The sequence below is a fragment of the Mya arenaria genome, chromosome 11, assembly GCF_026914265.1.
Source record: "Mya arenaria isolate MELC-2E11 chromosome 11, ASM2691426v1".
NCBI classification, from domain to species: domain Eukaryota; kingdom Metazoa; phylum Mollusca; class Bivalvia; order Myida; family Myidae; genus Mya; species Mya arenaria.
In genome coordinates, this window is record NC_069132.1 from 15,563,887 (window position 1) to 15,581,148 (window position 17,262).

A 17,262-nucleotide genomic window follows, 5' to 3' on the forward strand; every position below is an offset into this window, starting at 1 on the left:
AGCTATGGACAACGTCCGAAATCTCAGCAAAGTACAATTGCATTACAGCCAAGCCTGTCAAGCATGTAAAACATTCTAACTGAAACAACCACATACGCTATTTGTGTAAGTACTTCCTATCAATCAAATGAGACAAATAAATGTGGTATTCTTACAGAAAACACAGATAACACGACGTTGTGCACGTCTTATTAATGCAAAGGTTTAGCCGATGAAAGCATTTTCGAAGTCTTGTTAGCTGCCGTATTGATACTAGTACAAACGAAACTCATTACTTCCGTCGCCCACACGGTGCGAGTTTTGGTGAACTTCCCGCGGACAAAAAAGCGATAGCATGTTTTCCGCTTCCAGAATGCTGGGAGACAGCGGACAAGAAATTACACCAAATGGCTAGTTTTCTGTCATCCTTCATGAACGAATTCTCCTAAAGATGTTCGCCACTTTGAGCCATTACATTCATGAACAGGGTCGGACCAGGACTTGGCGTTAGAGGGGTTCATTATATAAAGCCGCTAGTGATGAATGAGCCTTGAGCGGTCCTTCTTCAAATTTACTCAACTCTGTGTCATTACAAAGTAAGGAAACGCGTTTGAACTATATACGAAGTAAATTTAAACAGTAGCTATTTCAATGTCGAACATTTCTTAATGTAGGTAAGAAGGCATAACCGTATTTAAATACTATTAAAAATATTTTTTATCATGTAAACCAATTTCATTATCAACAATTAACATTAAGATGCTTTATTAACACAATCCATGACTTCACTAAAAATCTGAAATAGCGCATATATCCACAAAAAGGCATTAATCAGATATACACATCATCTGGAAGTAAGATCTGGGCCCGTATTCACGTACGTGTCTTAGCCTCAAATGTAGACTTAGGACTCAAGACTCAGACTTTGGGCTGTAAAACGGTATTCACTAATGTTTCTGAGATCAAAGTTTGAGTTCAAAGTCTGAGCCTGAGTCTCAAATGTTGAGTCTATAATTTAGAAGCTTTGCAACCTTCAAAGATGGCGGCTGGACATAGAGCTATCGTTAGAGATCGTATGTTTCTGAGGCAAGTGCCACGTCCTCGTGTTTTTCGTGATAGGAGTAACCCTCTGGAGGACCTACGGGAAGAGGAGATATTTGCTCGTTATCGTTTCCGGCCGGATACGATCTACTTCATTGTTGATTTATGCCAGGCAGCTGCCCGGGACACAGGCAGATGTTTCGCAATACCTTTGGTGTTGTGCGTTTTAAGCTATCTGCGATTTTTGGCAACAGGAGCTTTCCAGTTGACTGTCGGTGACACTGTCAACCTGAGCCAGCCCACAGTAAGCAGAGTTTGCCGCCAGGTTGGACAGGTGCTTTCTGCTCTTGCAGACCGGTATATCAGCTTCCCCTCCGGTGATCGTGTCCGTCAAGTGAAGCAGCAGTTTGGTGCCATGGCTGGTATGTAATATCCACTAAATATTCACTTCTTAAGCTTAAACTTTAAAGGAATTACTCAGCTAAAAAATGTTGTTTACGTCACCTCCATGAAGGAGAGTATTCCTAGTGGGACGTAAACCTTGTACCCTGTTATGTAGGTTAACCTAAAAATAGCTCACCTATAGTCTTTTTCACTCTTTCTGTCATGAATACATGTATGTTTATGTTTACCTGGTTTTATGTATACATGTATGAAGTAAGCAATGATAAAAAAGGCTTGACAAGTGATTTTTAAGCATGACAATAACTGATATAAATGAAATTGTGTCTGTTTGACATATTCCTTCATTTCAATGCAAATATTACTGTTGATACACTGTAAATATTTTAGTAAAATAAGTTATAATGACATGTACAAGGAGTTCTACATGTATTTCATCAGTATTGAAAGAATTAACTAATATATGAAATATTGATAAATGATCCAATTCCTCATTTGATGTAATTAAATGTTCCATGTAAAAGTCTGAGTGTGAATTTCAATACATTACAGTTTTACTATGTTTTTTCATGAGCCATTGATAGTAACAGATGGTATACAGTTCCTCTTTTCTGAACACCTAAGACTGGGGCCAATAACAAAAAAATCTGACTTAGTCTAAAGTTATTCATGATCATGTTTCAGGCTTTCCCAACGTTGTCGGGGTAATTGATTGCACCCATGTTTCGATAAAGAAGCCATCGGCCAATCCAGAGGATTACATTGGGAGGAAAGGAATTCCTACAATAAATGTTCAGGTAAAATGAATTTAATTGAATTGAATGTTATCCATTTTCCAAGATGTTGAAGTCATTTACCATAACCATCTTAATCCTTGAGTTTGTACTCAATTATAAAGGTATATTTAACATAACATTTATTGAACTGATTTGAATTATATGTAATTTAGCATTTTTGAAATCACAAATATTAAACTGTGTATATTTCAGGCTGTATGTGATGCCTCATATAGGATTACATCAGCAGTAGTGATGTGGCCAGGGAGGACACACGATGCACGAATCTGGCGCCAATGTGCACTCCGAAGGAGGTTTGAAGACGGTATGACCATGTTGTATATGACTTGATCAATGGATACATTGGTACTGTTAAATGAAACCATATGCCTCCTGTCTAGTTATAGCATGCATTCATACAGATATATATAGGCATACTAGATAAAGAAGTTAAAAATACTGGGACAATATGGCTATTTTTTAATTGATATGTTGTGTAGTTGTAACATAATGACACATTTTACCCACAGGTGATATGCATGGGTTTTTACTTGCTGACAGTGGGTATGCCTGTACAAGGTATATGTTAACCCCCTACATGAATCCTGTGGGAGAGGCACAGGCACGTTACAATGGGGCACTGTGTCGCACAAGGGTCACTGTTGAGCAAACCTTTGGAATTTTGAAGCAACGATTTCAGGTATGATAACATTTACACTTTTTAAAATTTCTCTCTGCTTTATGAATATTATACAGATGTATGACAATGTATTAATTATATGAAATGTAGTAATATAAAGTAATTTGTTCTTGCAATGTGTGTTTTTTCCCAAAAAAATGCATTTCCTTGTTGTCAGGTACTTCGGAGGAAGTTGAATTGTTATCCAGAAAGGGCATGTATGCATATCAGAAACTGCATCACATTGCACAATCTGGGGATCGATCGGAGGGATATCGTTGCTGTTGACCCAATTGACCCCAATGATAACCCCCATTATCATAGAGTTGATGTTGGGGACAACATGGATGGGAGGGCCGCCAGGGAGTACGTGACCAGAATGTACTTTGAGCGATAGGTAAAATCACTTGTAAAACACCATTCATTTTATCAATACATACACATGTAATATTAAATGTGTTGTGCTTTTCTGGCAGAACATCATAGATGGCAATCATAACCTTTTTTTTTATTTCAGGTGCCGAGATCCTGGCGTCTATGTACCCATTAGCTTTTAGTCATCCTCTGATGCATGCTAACCTGCTTGTAACATAGCATCAAGATGGACGGTGAATGTGTTGTACACCGTTTAAGTTATTAGCAAGGCAACCTTAGCACAAAAGGACCTTGGGGTTCGGGTTAGGAACGCATGGTTTTCATACAGGACGACCAAGCACTAGTTCGCGGAACATGCATGTAAAGTGATAAGTTTAACCTAACAGACTGATTTCCTGTTTTGTTTCTAGTTTTCATTTGAAGTAAGCATATAAATACAACAAAGACATCATTTGATATGTTTCATGTTTTAATTATCTTACCACTATGAACAAGTAACAATGTGGAATGCTTCATATCACAAGTGTTTTCATAAATGAACAGGCCCCAACTTCTCAAGTCTATTATAAAAATGATTAAGTTTATATCTCTATTTTTGTTTTCCAATAATTTGCATTATATTTACTTTTTAAGAACTTTTATACTTTAGGTATATGCTGTATGTTAATAACATTTAACTATTTATTTTCAATCCAATTCAAATTGAAAGTAGTTTTGATAAATTGTGACAAGAGCATAAACTCTTAGAAAGTTAACAATGATGACATTAACAATGCTGTTAACTTAAAACACTTCTTTTCAATACACCATTATAGTACAAACAAGAGCTGTCACAGAGACAGCACGCTCGACTATTCGGCCGCTTTTCAGTATCAGGATTGAAAATATCTGAGGTAGTACGCAAATTTTGACATAAATTCTTAGTCGAAACAGGGGCTTAATTATGTCAAAATGATTGACACAGTTACCTCCTCCTGTTTACATGTTGCGGGCATGATGGTGAACAAGCATGCAAAGTTTCAAAGCTAGATGTCAATGGAGTTTGAAAATATTTCAGATAGTACGAAAACTTTAATGTAAATTCTAATTAGAAAAAGGGGCATAATTTTGTCAAAATGCTTGATAGAGTAACCTCCTCTTGTGTACACATATTTGAGGTGGTACACAAACTATTACAATTTTTTTTATCATAAGTGGTTACGCCGACGCTCAGTTGAATAGGATAGCTCTCCTTATTCTTCGAATAGTCGAGTTTAAAACGCTGAGGAATAACACTCATATATACACCACAGTTTTAACAAAGCATGTAATTCAAATCATCCATAGGGCTTAGTGTTACAACTAGCTACAATTAAGCAATGAAAGTACAATACATATGCAAACATCACATACAGTTTTAGTTAGGACCGATATCATATCTAATGTACACTTCTATAATATTTGACAACGATCTGTATTATTTGAAACCTAATATTAGTGTTTTATTTTGACTAAATCATTTGTAATGATAATATAAACAACAAAGGTAAGTGACGCTCATGAAAATTGAAAGCCATACTTCCATGGACAGACTTTCATAGTTTATAGACGATACTATCTATTGTTCAATGTTAAGTAAATTTCGACAAGAACGTAAGTCATTACCTTAATTCTTATTAATTCACCATGCCATTGTTGACAAAAAATAACAAAATCACTTATTGACTGTCCAAATATTGGATAAAATCACCATAAATTCAGATGAAATGTGTTTGTAAATTCCGTTAACATTTCAGACATCATCTGGCGCATGCGACTCCGCAACTCCAGCATGGTGTATTTGTTTACATAAACGCGCCTTTTAAGTTCATTCCAAACATGCTCAATCTGCGACCTATCACATAGCACGCTAATCCAGCACTCTGGTAGTACCTCTTGCGATCCTGCTGCAATACTCCATCGCACTGAAGAGAGTTGTGATTCAAATGGTGCCAAAAACCTCTGTAATTAAAACAGTAGCGTTCACATCTTGGCAAAAAACATTGGCGTTTGTTAGCCCTCGATGTCGGATGCCATCGATACACTACTGCGTTATGCTTTGTTGTATACCGTGGGTACTTGGTAAGGAAATCGTTACCACGAATAATAAATGGCAGTTTCATTGGTTCCGCAAGGAAACCTCTCCGGAAATCTGACTCGCATATATGCACAGACATTCATACTAATGTAAGGACCAACACGGCTAGTTGCATACGTGCGATATCAATGATCGGCCTCACTCAGAACAAGACTTTTCATACTTCCGATGCCCATTCATACATTGTCCTAGCTGCACATTTGAGATGTAGTCTGCTTTCTTAGAACCACTCCAAGATGTTTGGATCTTGCTTAACTAACAGCTAAGAACTACTAAGAGATACTTAGACGCACTGAAATGTTATACTAGCAATGTAATGAAATAAATTATTATGACAATATTTCAAATAGGAAGATAGAAAACTTTTCAAGCTGATGCATGTATTAGCTTTCAATAGAAAAAAAGTTCAAGAGAATCTTCTTCAAAGACAGATTGTCATATCCGGTTGTTCTCAAAAATAGGAGTCTTGATAAAGACATAATCTTATTGATGTACTTTAAAATTTTAACTTGTATTTAAAGGATAAACCAAATTTAAGGGACTTAAATGTTACAGGCCTAGTTTAAGCCTTCTATAAGTGTCCCCCCCCCCCCAAAAAAAAAAACAAAAAAAAACAACAACAACAACAACCTGTGTGCAGTACACAACCTCTGTGTATTGATCGTTATTTTCTTGCCCTGATCCCTCTCATCAGGTCTCCAATCCGAGTATACTGCTATGCAGTTTTGGAGGCTATATTATAGAAATGGATCCTAAATGGCCCTGAGCCAATAAACGAATCCACAGGAAATTGGCCCCTACTGTGACACCAATGCATTAAGCAGGAGATGCACAGCAGGGAATGATCATGCCAAACATTCCTTAATTTTGGCTGGGAGTATGTTTATTGAACCATGTTGAGGGTCAAAAATGGCCCGCAAAATATTTTATCCCAAAGACTTCTCGAGTTTATTTACACAATACTCATGAGTTTGAACTTTGAAAGATAATATCAAATTTTAATACATAGTTAATTGATTAAACATGCTACCTCAAACAAATATTTAAGAAAAAAGTTCTTAGAAGCTCTTCGTAGGTTTTAGCAGCTCCTAAATGTATTTGTCTTACACATTTCAGGAATCCAACATGTTTTATTATTCCATTTAGACAAGAATGTACGGTTCTATTAAACAGCCTGCTACAGCATTTCCAAATAGCAAGACATGGTTTTTATTTTAAGTGTTCAAATGGCATGTCATGGACAACGGGTGGCAATGTATATTTCATTCATGGGGAAAGTTAATGAGGACATTGTTTTAGATTTTGTAAACAGCCATGTGGTAAACATGCCAAGGAAAACCATTTACAAGGTTACCTTCAGGCCACCTCGCAGTATGACACCAAAAGACACTATATCATTAAAAATTGTTTTCTGTCTCAAACAGTCAAATCTTGGTATCTCAAGGCAATAAAATTACACCTCATCACAAAAACAATGACAACTGAAAGTTTTCAGGTTTTATTTTGTATGCATTTGCATTTTTATTCCTCAAAAACAATATTCACTTGTGCAAAATCTGAATAACAACGTATGTACACAAATAATGTAAGGAATCGAGGACCTTTTCTGCACAAGTGAGACTGATTCTGTGAAGAAGCCACATCAAAATCTGTGAAACACATGTTAAATACTTGCAGTAAACTGTTGCTGATATCAATACCTGTCACAGACGCATGCCACATGCATCGATTAATACAAAACATCCAAAGACAGTTCCTAACTAGATCAAATTGATAGAGTTCTTACAATAACAGTTCATTCAATGCTATTTCCAAGTATTTTTTTACCTAAATCAGGCTATTAAAGCCATTTAAGTTCCATTTGACATCATTTAATGGACTAATGAACAGTGGATTCCTTGAAAACATCATGTTTTTCTACTCCTTGAATTGATAAACCGATCTTGCCTATATGACACTTTCTCACCTTATTCTACGCAGCAATATGCAGGCAATGTCAACAACTACACTAGTCCTCCATATTTTGTGTAGGTAGTATTCAATGAATTTTCGTAATTATTTATACAAGTGATGAAAATGTTAATATTATGAATTATGCACTGATGCAATTGCATATGAAAAACTTAAAAATTGTGAAACATGTTGATGAACACAAAATAATTAACAACAAAATAACATATTTATAACATTTAAAATAAATAGAATGCACATCAACTATTCAAAAATATATTGAAATTATAACCTTGACATTACTTTTAGGAACATTTGTTTGAATGGTAATGAAACGACGTACTGCCATAACTATTTATACTTGAAAGCACAAATCCTTTAGAAACATAACTGCTTAGCAGGTTATCTAAACCACTCCACAGTAAAACTAAACCTAAAGGAGCAATATTCAACCGGGCTTGCTGATTCTAGTGTGTGTTTCCTGCCTGCAAAGGCTCCAGTTAAATGGCAATTATTATAAAATCAAAGAAATTATGATATAGTTATTAGTTTCCCTTTCTCATCTCATACCAAACGTACCATATGTAATGAAGAACAACATGATGATTTACTGTAGAGGCTACTAAATGAACAAACAATGGTACGCTATTTTGCATCAGAGTGCAGTAATGTATCATGATAAATAAATATGTACCAAAATCATTGAAATATGCTACTGTCATAACAAATCCATATCATGTTTATATTGCACATGAGCAATATGTTTAGATGCTATGAATTTTTACCTTGTATATAACAAATCGTTTAACACACACACAATACAATCTTGAATTCATATCCTCTTCTCAAGTAAGTACAAGAAGTTGACAGAAATGCCCACAACCTTTATTGGAAGTAATTCAAGCTGGCAACAAGTTAAATTAGTTTTCTGTCTCAAAAATAAAATTATTAACAGGAAAATGGCACAATATTTACATTAATAATTTTCATTTTAAGAGTAAACATGGAATGGAAATGCAAACACCTTAAATGCCTTCAAATGCCATTTAAAAAAAAATCATCTTTTATTTAATATCGTAACTAAAATATGATTGAGTAACAAAAAGCAATTGTGACACAATTGTTGTGAACAAATAAGTCTTCCATTATCCCACTAATAAACTAAATGTTACAAAAAATGTCTGGAACATGACAAAGAGATAGATATATGACTGAAAAGTCGTGACCTTAAATTGTGTAAGTACCTTCTGACTGAATGCATCCGACAGGGTGTGGAAGCTCCTTACAAGCTGTAAATGCAACTTACAGGGTATGGATGCACCTAACAGGCTGTGAATGCACCTAACAGAGTATGGATGCACCGAACATCCTGTGGATGCACCTAACCAGGTATGGATACACCTAACAGGCTGTTGATGCACCTTAGAGGGTATGGATGCACCTAACATGGTATGGTGCACCTTACCAGCTATGGATGCACCTAACAGGCTGTGGATGCACCTAACAAGCTGTGGATGCATCTAACAAGCTTTAAATAAACCATATAGGCTGTAAATGCACCTAACAGGCTGTGGATACACCTTGCATGTGAATGCAGTATGTTTTTCACCTCACCTCTTTGCCTTGAACCACATACAAAAACTCTTTTAGAGATTCTTTCAATCAAATTTTCTGCCAAGCCTAACAAACAGCATACATGTATCCGTATTTATGAAATGTATAAATGCATTTATGTTAATCAAAAATCCACTTTATAAAAGTACATTGTTGTTACCTTATCTTTTAACATTCACAATATAAAAGAACATTGTTGTTACCTTATCTTTTAACATTCACAATATAAAAGAACATTGTTGTTACCTTATCTTTTAACATTCACAATATAAAAGAACATTGTTGTTACCTTATCTTTTAACATTCACAATATAAAAGTACATTGTTGTTACCTTATCTTTTAACATTCACAATATAAAAGTACATTGTTGTTACCTTATCTTTTAACATTCACAATATAAAAGTACATTGTTGTTACCTTATCTTTTAACATTCACAATATAAAAGTACATTGTTGTTACCTTATCTTTTAACATTCACAATATAAAAGAACATTGTTGTTACCTTATCTTTTAACATTCACAATATAAAAGTACATTGTTGTTACCTTATCTTTTAACATTCACAATATAAAAGTACATTGTTGTTACCTTATCTTTTAACATTCACAATATAAAAGTACATTGTTGTTACCTTATCTTTTAACATTCACAATATAAAAGTACATTGTTGTTACCTTATCTTTTAACATTCACAATATAAAAGTACATTGTTGTTACCTTATCTTTTAACATTCACAATATAAAAGAACATTTTCTATTTTCATTAAAGGGACTAGACACCGGATGATACAATTTCGCTAAAACGCTTATTGACAGCTTAGTGTGTGAAATGATCACGTGACTTGAAAGGTGTTTGGAAAAACCATTCTGCACTATCTTAAAACAGGAAAACCTTTCCCAGCTAGTTTTTAACAGCAAAACCATTCTGGCTATTTTTTAAACAGGGAAGTTAGGCTGAGACAGCCAGTGGCGCGACATGATGGTTGTGTTTATTCTTTAAATCCTATAAAAGGATGTATTATTGCCCACATACTAGCTCGTATTGACAAATCAAAGCTGGTTTTGAAGAAATATTGTATTTGCCAATAATAGGACCATCTGTCGTCTAGTCACTTTAACTAAACTGTTTATACATGTATGGGTATGTGTTTGGTACAGTTCAGATAAATCTTATAAAAATATTTTAATACAACTACAACAGGCAGTGTAAACTGTATACATTCACTTTGATGACAGACAATGATTTATCATCAATATGGAAAATATGCATTAATAACCACATCCCATTAGATGAAATGATCGTAGTTAAAAATATAAATATATATATCCCACATTATGATACAATATATTACAAATTCTTTAAAAGTATTTTACACCTAGAAGTTTGAGCAAATACTACCGCTGTTGTCGCACAACAATCAGCACTATTCCTAGTACAATGGCGAGGAATGTGGCGACATATACGTCCCAGTTGGGGCCCAGAAGGAACCGAATGTCGAGTCTGTTGACCATGTTGTAGTAACTCTCCATCTGAATCAAACAATGGAACATTGGTTGGCTTAAAGGGGCTGTCTCACAAATGATAAAATAGCGGAAAAAAAGAAAATTGTCGAAAAATGACATAAACTTGGCATCGATGTGTACATTGCATTGAAACTTACTAACTGAAGTACCACATAGTTTACAATTTATTTAAGTTCAGCAATTATTTCGTATTTTTCCATTAAAAAAGATTACTGGGTATGTCTACAAGGTAGAATTCATTCCTTATGCGTGATTGGCTAGTCAGTGTTATCACGTGATATTACCGAGGTTAGTTAGATGTTGGACTTCAATTTTGGCGACACGGGTTCAAACCCGGTCACCGACACAATTTTTTTTTCATTCGGGCACTTTTTTTACAATTATGGTATCAAAGCGTAACACATTCTATTAGATAATTGTCCTGAGATTCGTTACCGAAAAAAACTTCTTTTGGTGCCAATCTGTGACACAGTCCCTTTTATATGATTTAATCACAGTCAAGATAAAGCAGTCCATGATCGCACTGATTTGGAATATGCATAAACACACTTTGATGTCTAGTTACAATAATAAATATAAATTTAGATTATTTTTTTAAATATAAAAAAACATAATCTCATTAATATCCAAAAGGGTCCATACGAAGTCTTACAATATGTTTCATACATACAACAATCATCTGCACTGAAACAGTTATTAAAAGACTCACTAGTCCATTATTTTACATGATGAAATGGAAAGTACAGGGACAAACCCAGCAGTCAAAACCCCCATTGGGATCTTGTCACTTTAAAATGTCTACACCCCTGCCCTTACCTCCTTGTTGAAGACGTCAGTGCCATAGAATAGCCCCAGTTTGAGCAGGGCCAGTGTGACGGGAATGTATGCCTCCCCGCTTGTCTCCGATGCCATGTCATAGAAACGCTTTGCAAGGTGAACATCCTGTATATACACAAACAGCAGGTCTTTGAAATATGTCTGTTATGTGACCTTTTAAATCTGCTGCCAATACAATAATGTTTCCAAATGATAAACATTTTTGTTCAAGATGATAATCCAGACTTTTGACATTTGACTAAAAAACAAAAACATCTTAACTACAAAAACCCTCAAGATTTTTAAGGATTGGAAAAGTACAACCCACATGTCTCAAACTCTCTAGAATATGTGATAAAAGTGACAATTAACAAAGTAGATTATAATATGATCAAACATTGTTGGTTTCTTTTTGAGGTAACAGAATTTTAATGTGTTTTCTAACAAGTTGAGGTGCTTCAGAAATCAGAAAGAAAGTGCTTCATTCATCATAAATATTTTCAGAAGTACATCAAAGGTGAATTGTAATCTATGCTTAAAATACCTTTGACTAATATGATCTTTGTCTAAATAACAAAATGACCTTTGTCTAATATGACCTTTGCCTAAATGACAAAATGACCTTTGTCTAATATGACCTTTTCTTAAATGACAAAATGACCTTTGTCTAATATGACCTTTGTCTAAATGACCTTCTACATTGGCTTACCTTAGCTAACAATATCATCATACACAAGGGGAAAACTTGAGCTCAGAAATAAGACAAATACAAGTCCTCACATGCTTCACAAATTTATCATCTAGAAAAATTGAAAACCTTAAAATGAAAATTGCCTGCCTGGGATATCTATGGCATATTTGCACCGGGATTAGGGAGTGAGTGACGAGTACTTGACAACAGTAAGAATGCTGAGGAAATCTTAAATAATTTAATGACATTCTTTAGACTGGCAGACACGACTATCAGAGAGGCAGATATTGGAGTTACATTGACTTCTAATGACATGATGGTGTATAATGTAGCATTGTAATCATTTCCTATTCAATTAACCATAATTACATGAAAAAACACACATATACTTTCTAACAGAACCCAAAGCCATTTACATTCAGATTTACGGCCTTGAAATGATGGTAAATTGCATAAACATTATATTTCGTCTGATTGTAACACCAGCCAGATATTAACATCCATAGAAATAATACTAACTGTTAAAGGCAATGGCAATGGATCACAAAGCGAGACGTAGTATGCCACTGGCATCACTGCATTATAAATAATTTTATGTGCAAATAAAAAAAGACCTCATCATCAATCATTTTCCATTAGTTCTAAAAGCTTCATTTACGTAATTACAGTACAATGTTGGTTCCTGGAGGCAAAAGAGCAGTTTAACAAGCAGCACCAGTTCGAACTACGCCAGGCTTTAGCCAGGACTCAATATTGGTTCCTAAAATTTAAAATTCCATAAACCACATTTATCAGGGTCTTTTTTTATTACATGTAGGAGTAACTGCATGTACTTTCCACAAAATTCCACCAAAAAGTTGATGATAAAAATATGTTCACACAATGAGCATCTGAGGCTGTCACACCAAATATTAAGAAGGTTATCCAGGAGAAAACTTGAAGGTAACATTTGTAGAATGAATGAATTAGGCTCTATCTTTTACATAATAATAAATAGGCTACCTGTTTTAGCCCTAGTCCATTCTCGTGCATGTATCCGAGGTTGAACATGGCCTGTGCATTATGTTGCTGCTCTGTGGCGAGCCGATAGTGAGTGGCTGCAGTCTCGTAGTCAATGTCCGTACCATACCCATAATAGTGGTAGTCCCCCATCTTCAGCCGTGCAACTGTGGAACCTGATATGAACCAATGTTGGCTTGCAATATGATCAATATATATCAGGTAGGGCCTGCAATTGCCATCATTAGGTACCTAAATAACTGTGCAGAGGGGTCTTAACTAGTTGGACTGTTAAACATCTGTGGATAAATTCTGCACTAATTCATTTCAGATTATTTAGAGTAGAGTTTATATAATAAACTCCATAGACAAATTCTTATAAAGATTGATTTATAAAAGAAGTGTGAATGATTTATATTACTAGTTATTATAAAGATAACTGTCAGCCTGTTGCAAAATCACACAAGAATTTCAATTAACTATAGAGAGTATTTATATAACTCACAAATTTCTCTTACTATAGTCTTTGAAGGACACACACTAAATATGCCTGTCACAAATTAATTGAATTCTTTATATATTATTACAAGACATTAAGACACTACACATAAATCTTGAAAACAGCAAATTTATTGAAAAATAAGAATGATGATTAACAAAAACAACAACAACAACAAAAGCATTGCATATAGGACTCTGTGACCGCTGATAAATAAGCCAGAGAGCCGGGTTAAACTTAAGATAAACAAAAGTTCTTGATTGCTATGGCAACTGTCAACTGATTATGTCTCAACATCTTCAAGTTATAAGTTTTCATATACTGTATACTATATCCAAACACATTTGTTCTATTAATCTAAGGGCTTAAAGGAAGGGTTGATATCCTACATTTTACATGAGCTTCATGTATCTGAAGTTATACTTTTTACATACTAAGTCATCAAAGTTCAACCTACATGATATATTTAACATTTCTTCTATGATATATCAACACAAATTGGTTATAATGATGTATCAGCTGTCTAATGAAATCAAGACAGATATTAAAAAAAAAAGATAATTAATACAAAAGACATTTATGGGAATGGGTTCACATTAGTCACAACAAAAACACCATTGATTAATCAACAGGCCATATAAATATTTTTTGTAAATAACTTTTAAACCAATTACTATCTTAGATATATGAAACTAGAATTATGCATTTCTAAGGTGTCGCCTGATTACAGCACTATTTTTCAATATAAGCCTACACAATTGTGTGTAGGAGTGATGTTACTGGAGGAATATGTTCTACTTTAAGCTGGGGAGCGTGGTTACAATTGATTGGTGCAAAAAGTCTCAGTGAGTTACAATAAATACTGTTCAAGTTAGACAGCAGACATGAAAGTGGGATGAGAGTGGTAAAATATTGGCAGGGATTGGTCAAAATTTATTCTGAATCTCATACAGCTGAGCTTGTGAAAACTTTTTATGTCAAATAGTACAAATTTAAGATATGGGGCTTGTAATCCAAGTGTGATTTTGATGACAGTGATAATGTAATTTATGTTGTTACAAGAGACAAAATAAATCTGCTGCTTGTCAGTTTTTTTAACCTATCATCATTGTATGTTTATACAAGAAATGCCGCAATGCAACGAAACTAGATTTTTAATGATTGACAGAAGAACTTCAGCCTGTGTCGGTTTTTCTATTTTTAGTGACCTTGACCCTAGAGAACCCAAATGCAATCCATTGAAAGGTATCCATAAACTCTTCCTTTATACCAAGTTGGGTCAGGATATGTCAACCCTAACTAAAGTTATTCAGTTTCAACCATTTTTCTATTTTTAGTAACAGTGACCTTGAATCTAGGGACCCCAAACACAATCCCATGAAAGGTATCCATAAACTCTTCCTTAATACCTGGTTTGGTCAAGATATGTAGACCCTGTCTAAAATTATTCAGTTTCAACTGTTTTTCTATTTTTAGTAACAGTGACCTTGACCTTGAATCTAGGGACCCCAAAACGCAATCCAATGAAAGTATCCATAAACTCTTACTATAGACCAAGTTTGGTCAAGATATGTCAACCCTAACTAAAGATATTCAGTTTGAACCATTTTTCTATTTTTAGTAACAGTGACTTTGACCCTAGGGACTCCAAATGCAATCCCATGAAAGGTATCCATAAACTCTTCCTATAGACCAAGTTTGGTCAAGATATGTCAACCCTTACTAAATTTATTCAGTTTCAACTGTTTTTCTATTTTTAGTAACAGTGACCTTGACCCTAGGGACCCCAAACCCAATCCCATGAAATGTATCTATAAACTCTTCCTGTACACAAGGTTAAGTCAAGATATGTCATCCCTAACTGAAGTTATTTAGTTTTAACCGTTTTTCTATTTTAAGTAACAGTGACCTTGACCTTGAACCTAGGGACCCCAATCGCAATCCCATGAAAGGTATCAATAAACTCTTTTTATAGACCAAATTTGGTCAAGATATGTCAACCCTAACTAAAGTTATTCTGTTTCAACTGTTTTTCTATTTTTAGTAACAGTGACCTTGACTTTGACCCTATGGACCCCAAACACAATCCCATGAAAGGTCTCCATAAACTCTTCCTATTGACCAAGTTTAGTCAAGATATGTCTTCCCTAACTAAAGTAATTCAGTTTCAACCGTTTTTCTATTTTTAGTAACAGTGACCTTGACCTTGACCCTAGGGACCCCAAATGCAATCCCATGAAAGGTCTCCATACACTCTTCCTATAGACCAAATTTAGTCAAGATATGTCATCCCTAACTAAAGTTATTCAGTTTCAACCAATTTTCTATTTTTAGTAACAGTGACCTTGACTTTGACCCTATGGACCCCAAACACAATCCCATGAAAGGTCTCCATAAACTCTTCCTATTGACCAAGTTTAGTCAAGATATGTCTTCCCTAACTAAATTTGTTAGGTTTAGGTTGTCTGTTTAGCGCAGTGGTTAGCGCACTCGCTTCTCACCTAGGCGACCCGGGTTCGATTCTCGGCTCGGGCGCATGTGAGTTTGGTTCGTGGTCACCAAGCCGATCAAGTGGGTTTTCTCCGGTTTCCCACACACACAAGACCACACTCTCGCGTAAAATCGTGCCAACGAGAGTGATTAATATAATGTTTAATAACTTGTTTCACAATCGTTGTAAAATAAATATGTTTAAACTAAACTAAAGTTATTCAGTTTCAACCGTTTTTCCATTTTAGGTAACAGTGACCTTGACCTTGACCCTAGGGACCCCAAATGCAATCCCATGAAAGGTACCCATAAACTCTTTCTATAGACCAAATTTAGTCAAGATATGTCATCCCTAACTAAAGTTATTCAGTTTCAACCAATTTTCTATTTTTAGTAACAGTGACCTTGACCTTGACCCTATGGACCCCAAACGCAATCCCATGAAAGGTCTCCATAAACTCTTCCTATAGACCAAGTTTAGTCAAGGTATGTCATCCCTAACTAAAGTTATTCAGTTTCAACCGTTTTTCTATTTTTAGTAACAGTGACCTTGACCTTAACCCTAGGGACCCCAAATGCAATCCCATGAAAGGTACCCATAAACTCTTTCTATAGACCAAGCTTGGTCAAGATATGTCAACCCTTACTAAAGTTATTCAGTTTCATAGGTGAGTTTGACGCCGCCCGGCTGCCCGCCCGCCCGAACAACGACGGTCGCCATTCAAATAACCAGGTTTCACTATGTTAAAACCTGGTTAAAAACAAAGGGACCACAAGCAAACACTTTTCTGTTGCAGGTGCTATGTTTCTGTTGCAGGTGCTATGTTTTCAGTCAAAAAGGGGCATATTTCAACAATTATTTCAGTGAAAAGTAGGGGCTTTGCTACACATGTGCCTGAGTGTCTTTGCCAAACAGCTATCAAAATACCTCTAGTTATATTCTTTGAAAACCAGACAAGCTAAAATTCATGTTATTTTTGTTGTGGCCAGTGACTCAACACAACATTGGACCTGAAGCTGACCTTGAGATGCAGCCCTGGTCCAGTGCAGCAATGCCCTCTGGTACGTTTCCTTCTCATCAAACAGACTGCTCTCCCCTGAAATATACAACAAAACCGCTCAAGATCCTGGTGTTGGAGTAAAACTGACTGGAACTTCAATTTAGAAGTGTTTTGTATTCATAGCGCTTTTGTTCCTTTTATCATCAATCAACGTCATAGACTAGCAGATCTTCCTCTGCCTGCATGTCCATAAAGTTTCAATTGCAATCTTATATGTACAATCCTCACTTTGTTACACCAATGTCACA

At 35.2% G+C, this 17,262-nt stretch overlaps 2 protein-coding genes across 3 annotated transcripts in view; one reads left to right on the forward strand and one right to left on the reverse strand.

Moving 5' to 3' along the window:
* The first annotated feature begins 1,018 nt into the window (after positions 1-1,018).
* LOC128208355 (putative nuclease HARBI1) lies at positions 1,019-3,274 on the forward strand. The gene is made up of 5 exons (XM_052911913.1): positions 1,019-1,442; positions 2,107-2,219; positions 2,412-2,523; positions 2,729-2,898; positions 3,056-3,274. The coding sequence occupies exons 1-5, from the start codon at positions 1,019-1,021 to the stop codon at positions 3,272-3,274; spliced, it is 1,038 nt and encodes a 345-aa protein (XP_052767873.1).
* Positions 3,275-6,850: 3,576 nt separating this feature from the next.
* Positions 6,851-17,262, reverse strand: part of LOC128207877 (protein sel-1 homolog 1-like) — a 39,485-nt gene continuing 29,073 nt past the window's right edge. For both annotated transcript variants that reach the window (XM_052911057.1, XM_052911056.1), the window contains exons 16-19: positions 16,976-17,050; positions 12,968-13,140; positions 11,275-11,400; positions 6,851-10,464 (exon numbers count right to left, since the gene is read on the reverse strand). In XM_052911057.1, the coding sequence (XP_052767017.1) occupies positions 10,330-10,464; positions 11,275-11,400; positions 12,968-13,140; positions 16,976-17,050 (509 nt within the window). In that variant the 3' untranslated portion in view covers positions 6,851-10,329. The remainder of the gene's footprint in view (positions 10,465-11,274; positions 11,401-12,967; positions 13,141-16,975; positions 17,051-17,262) is intronic.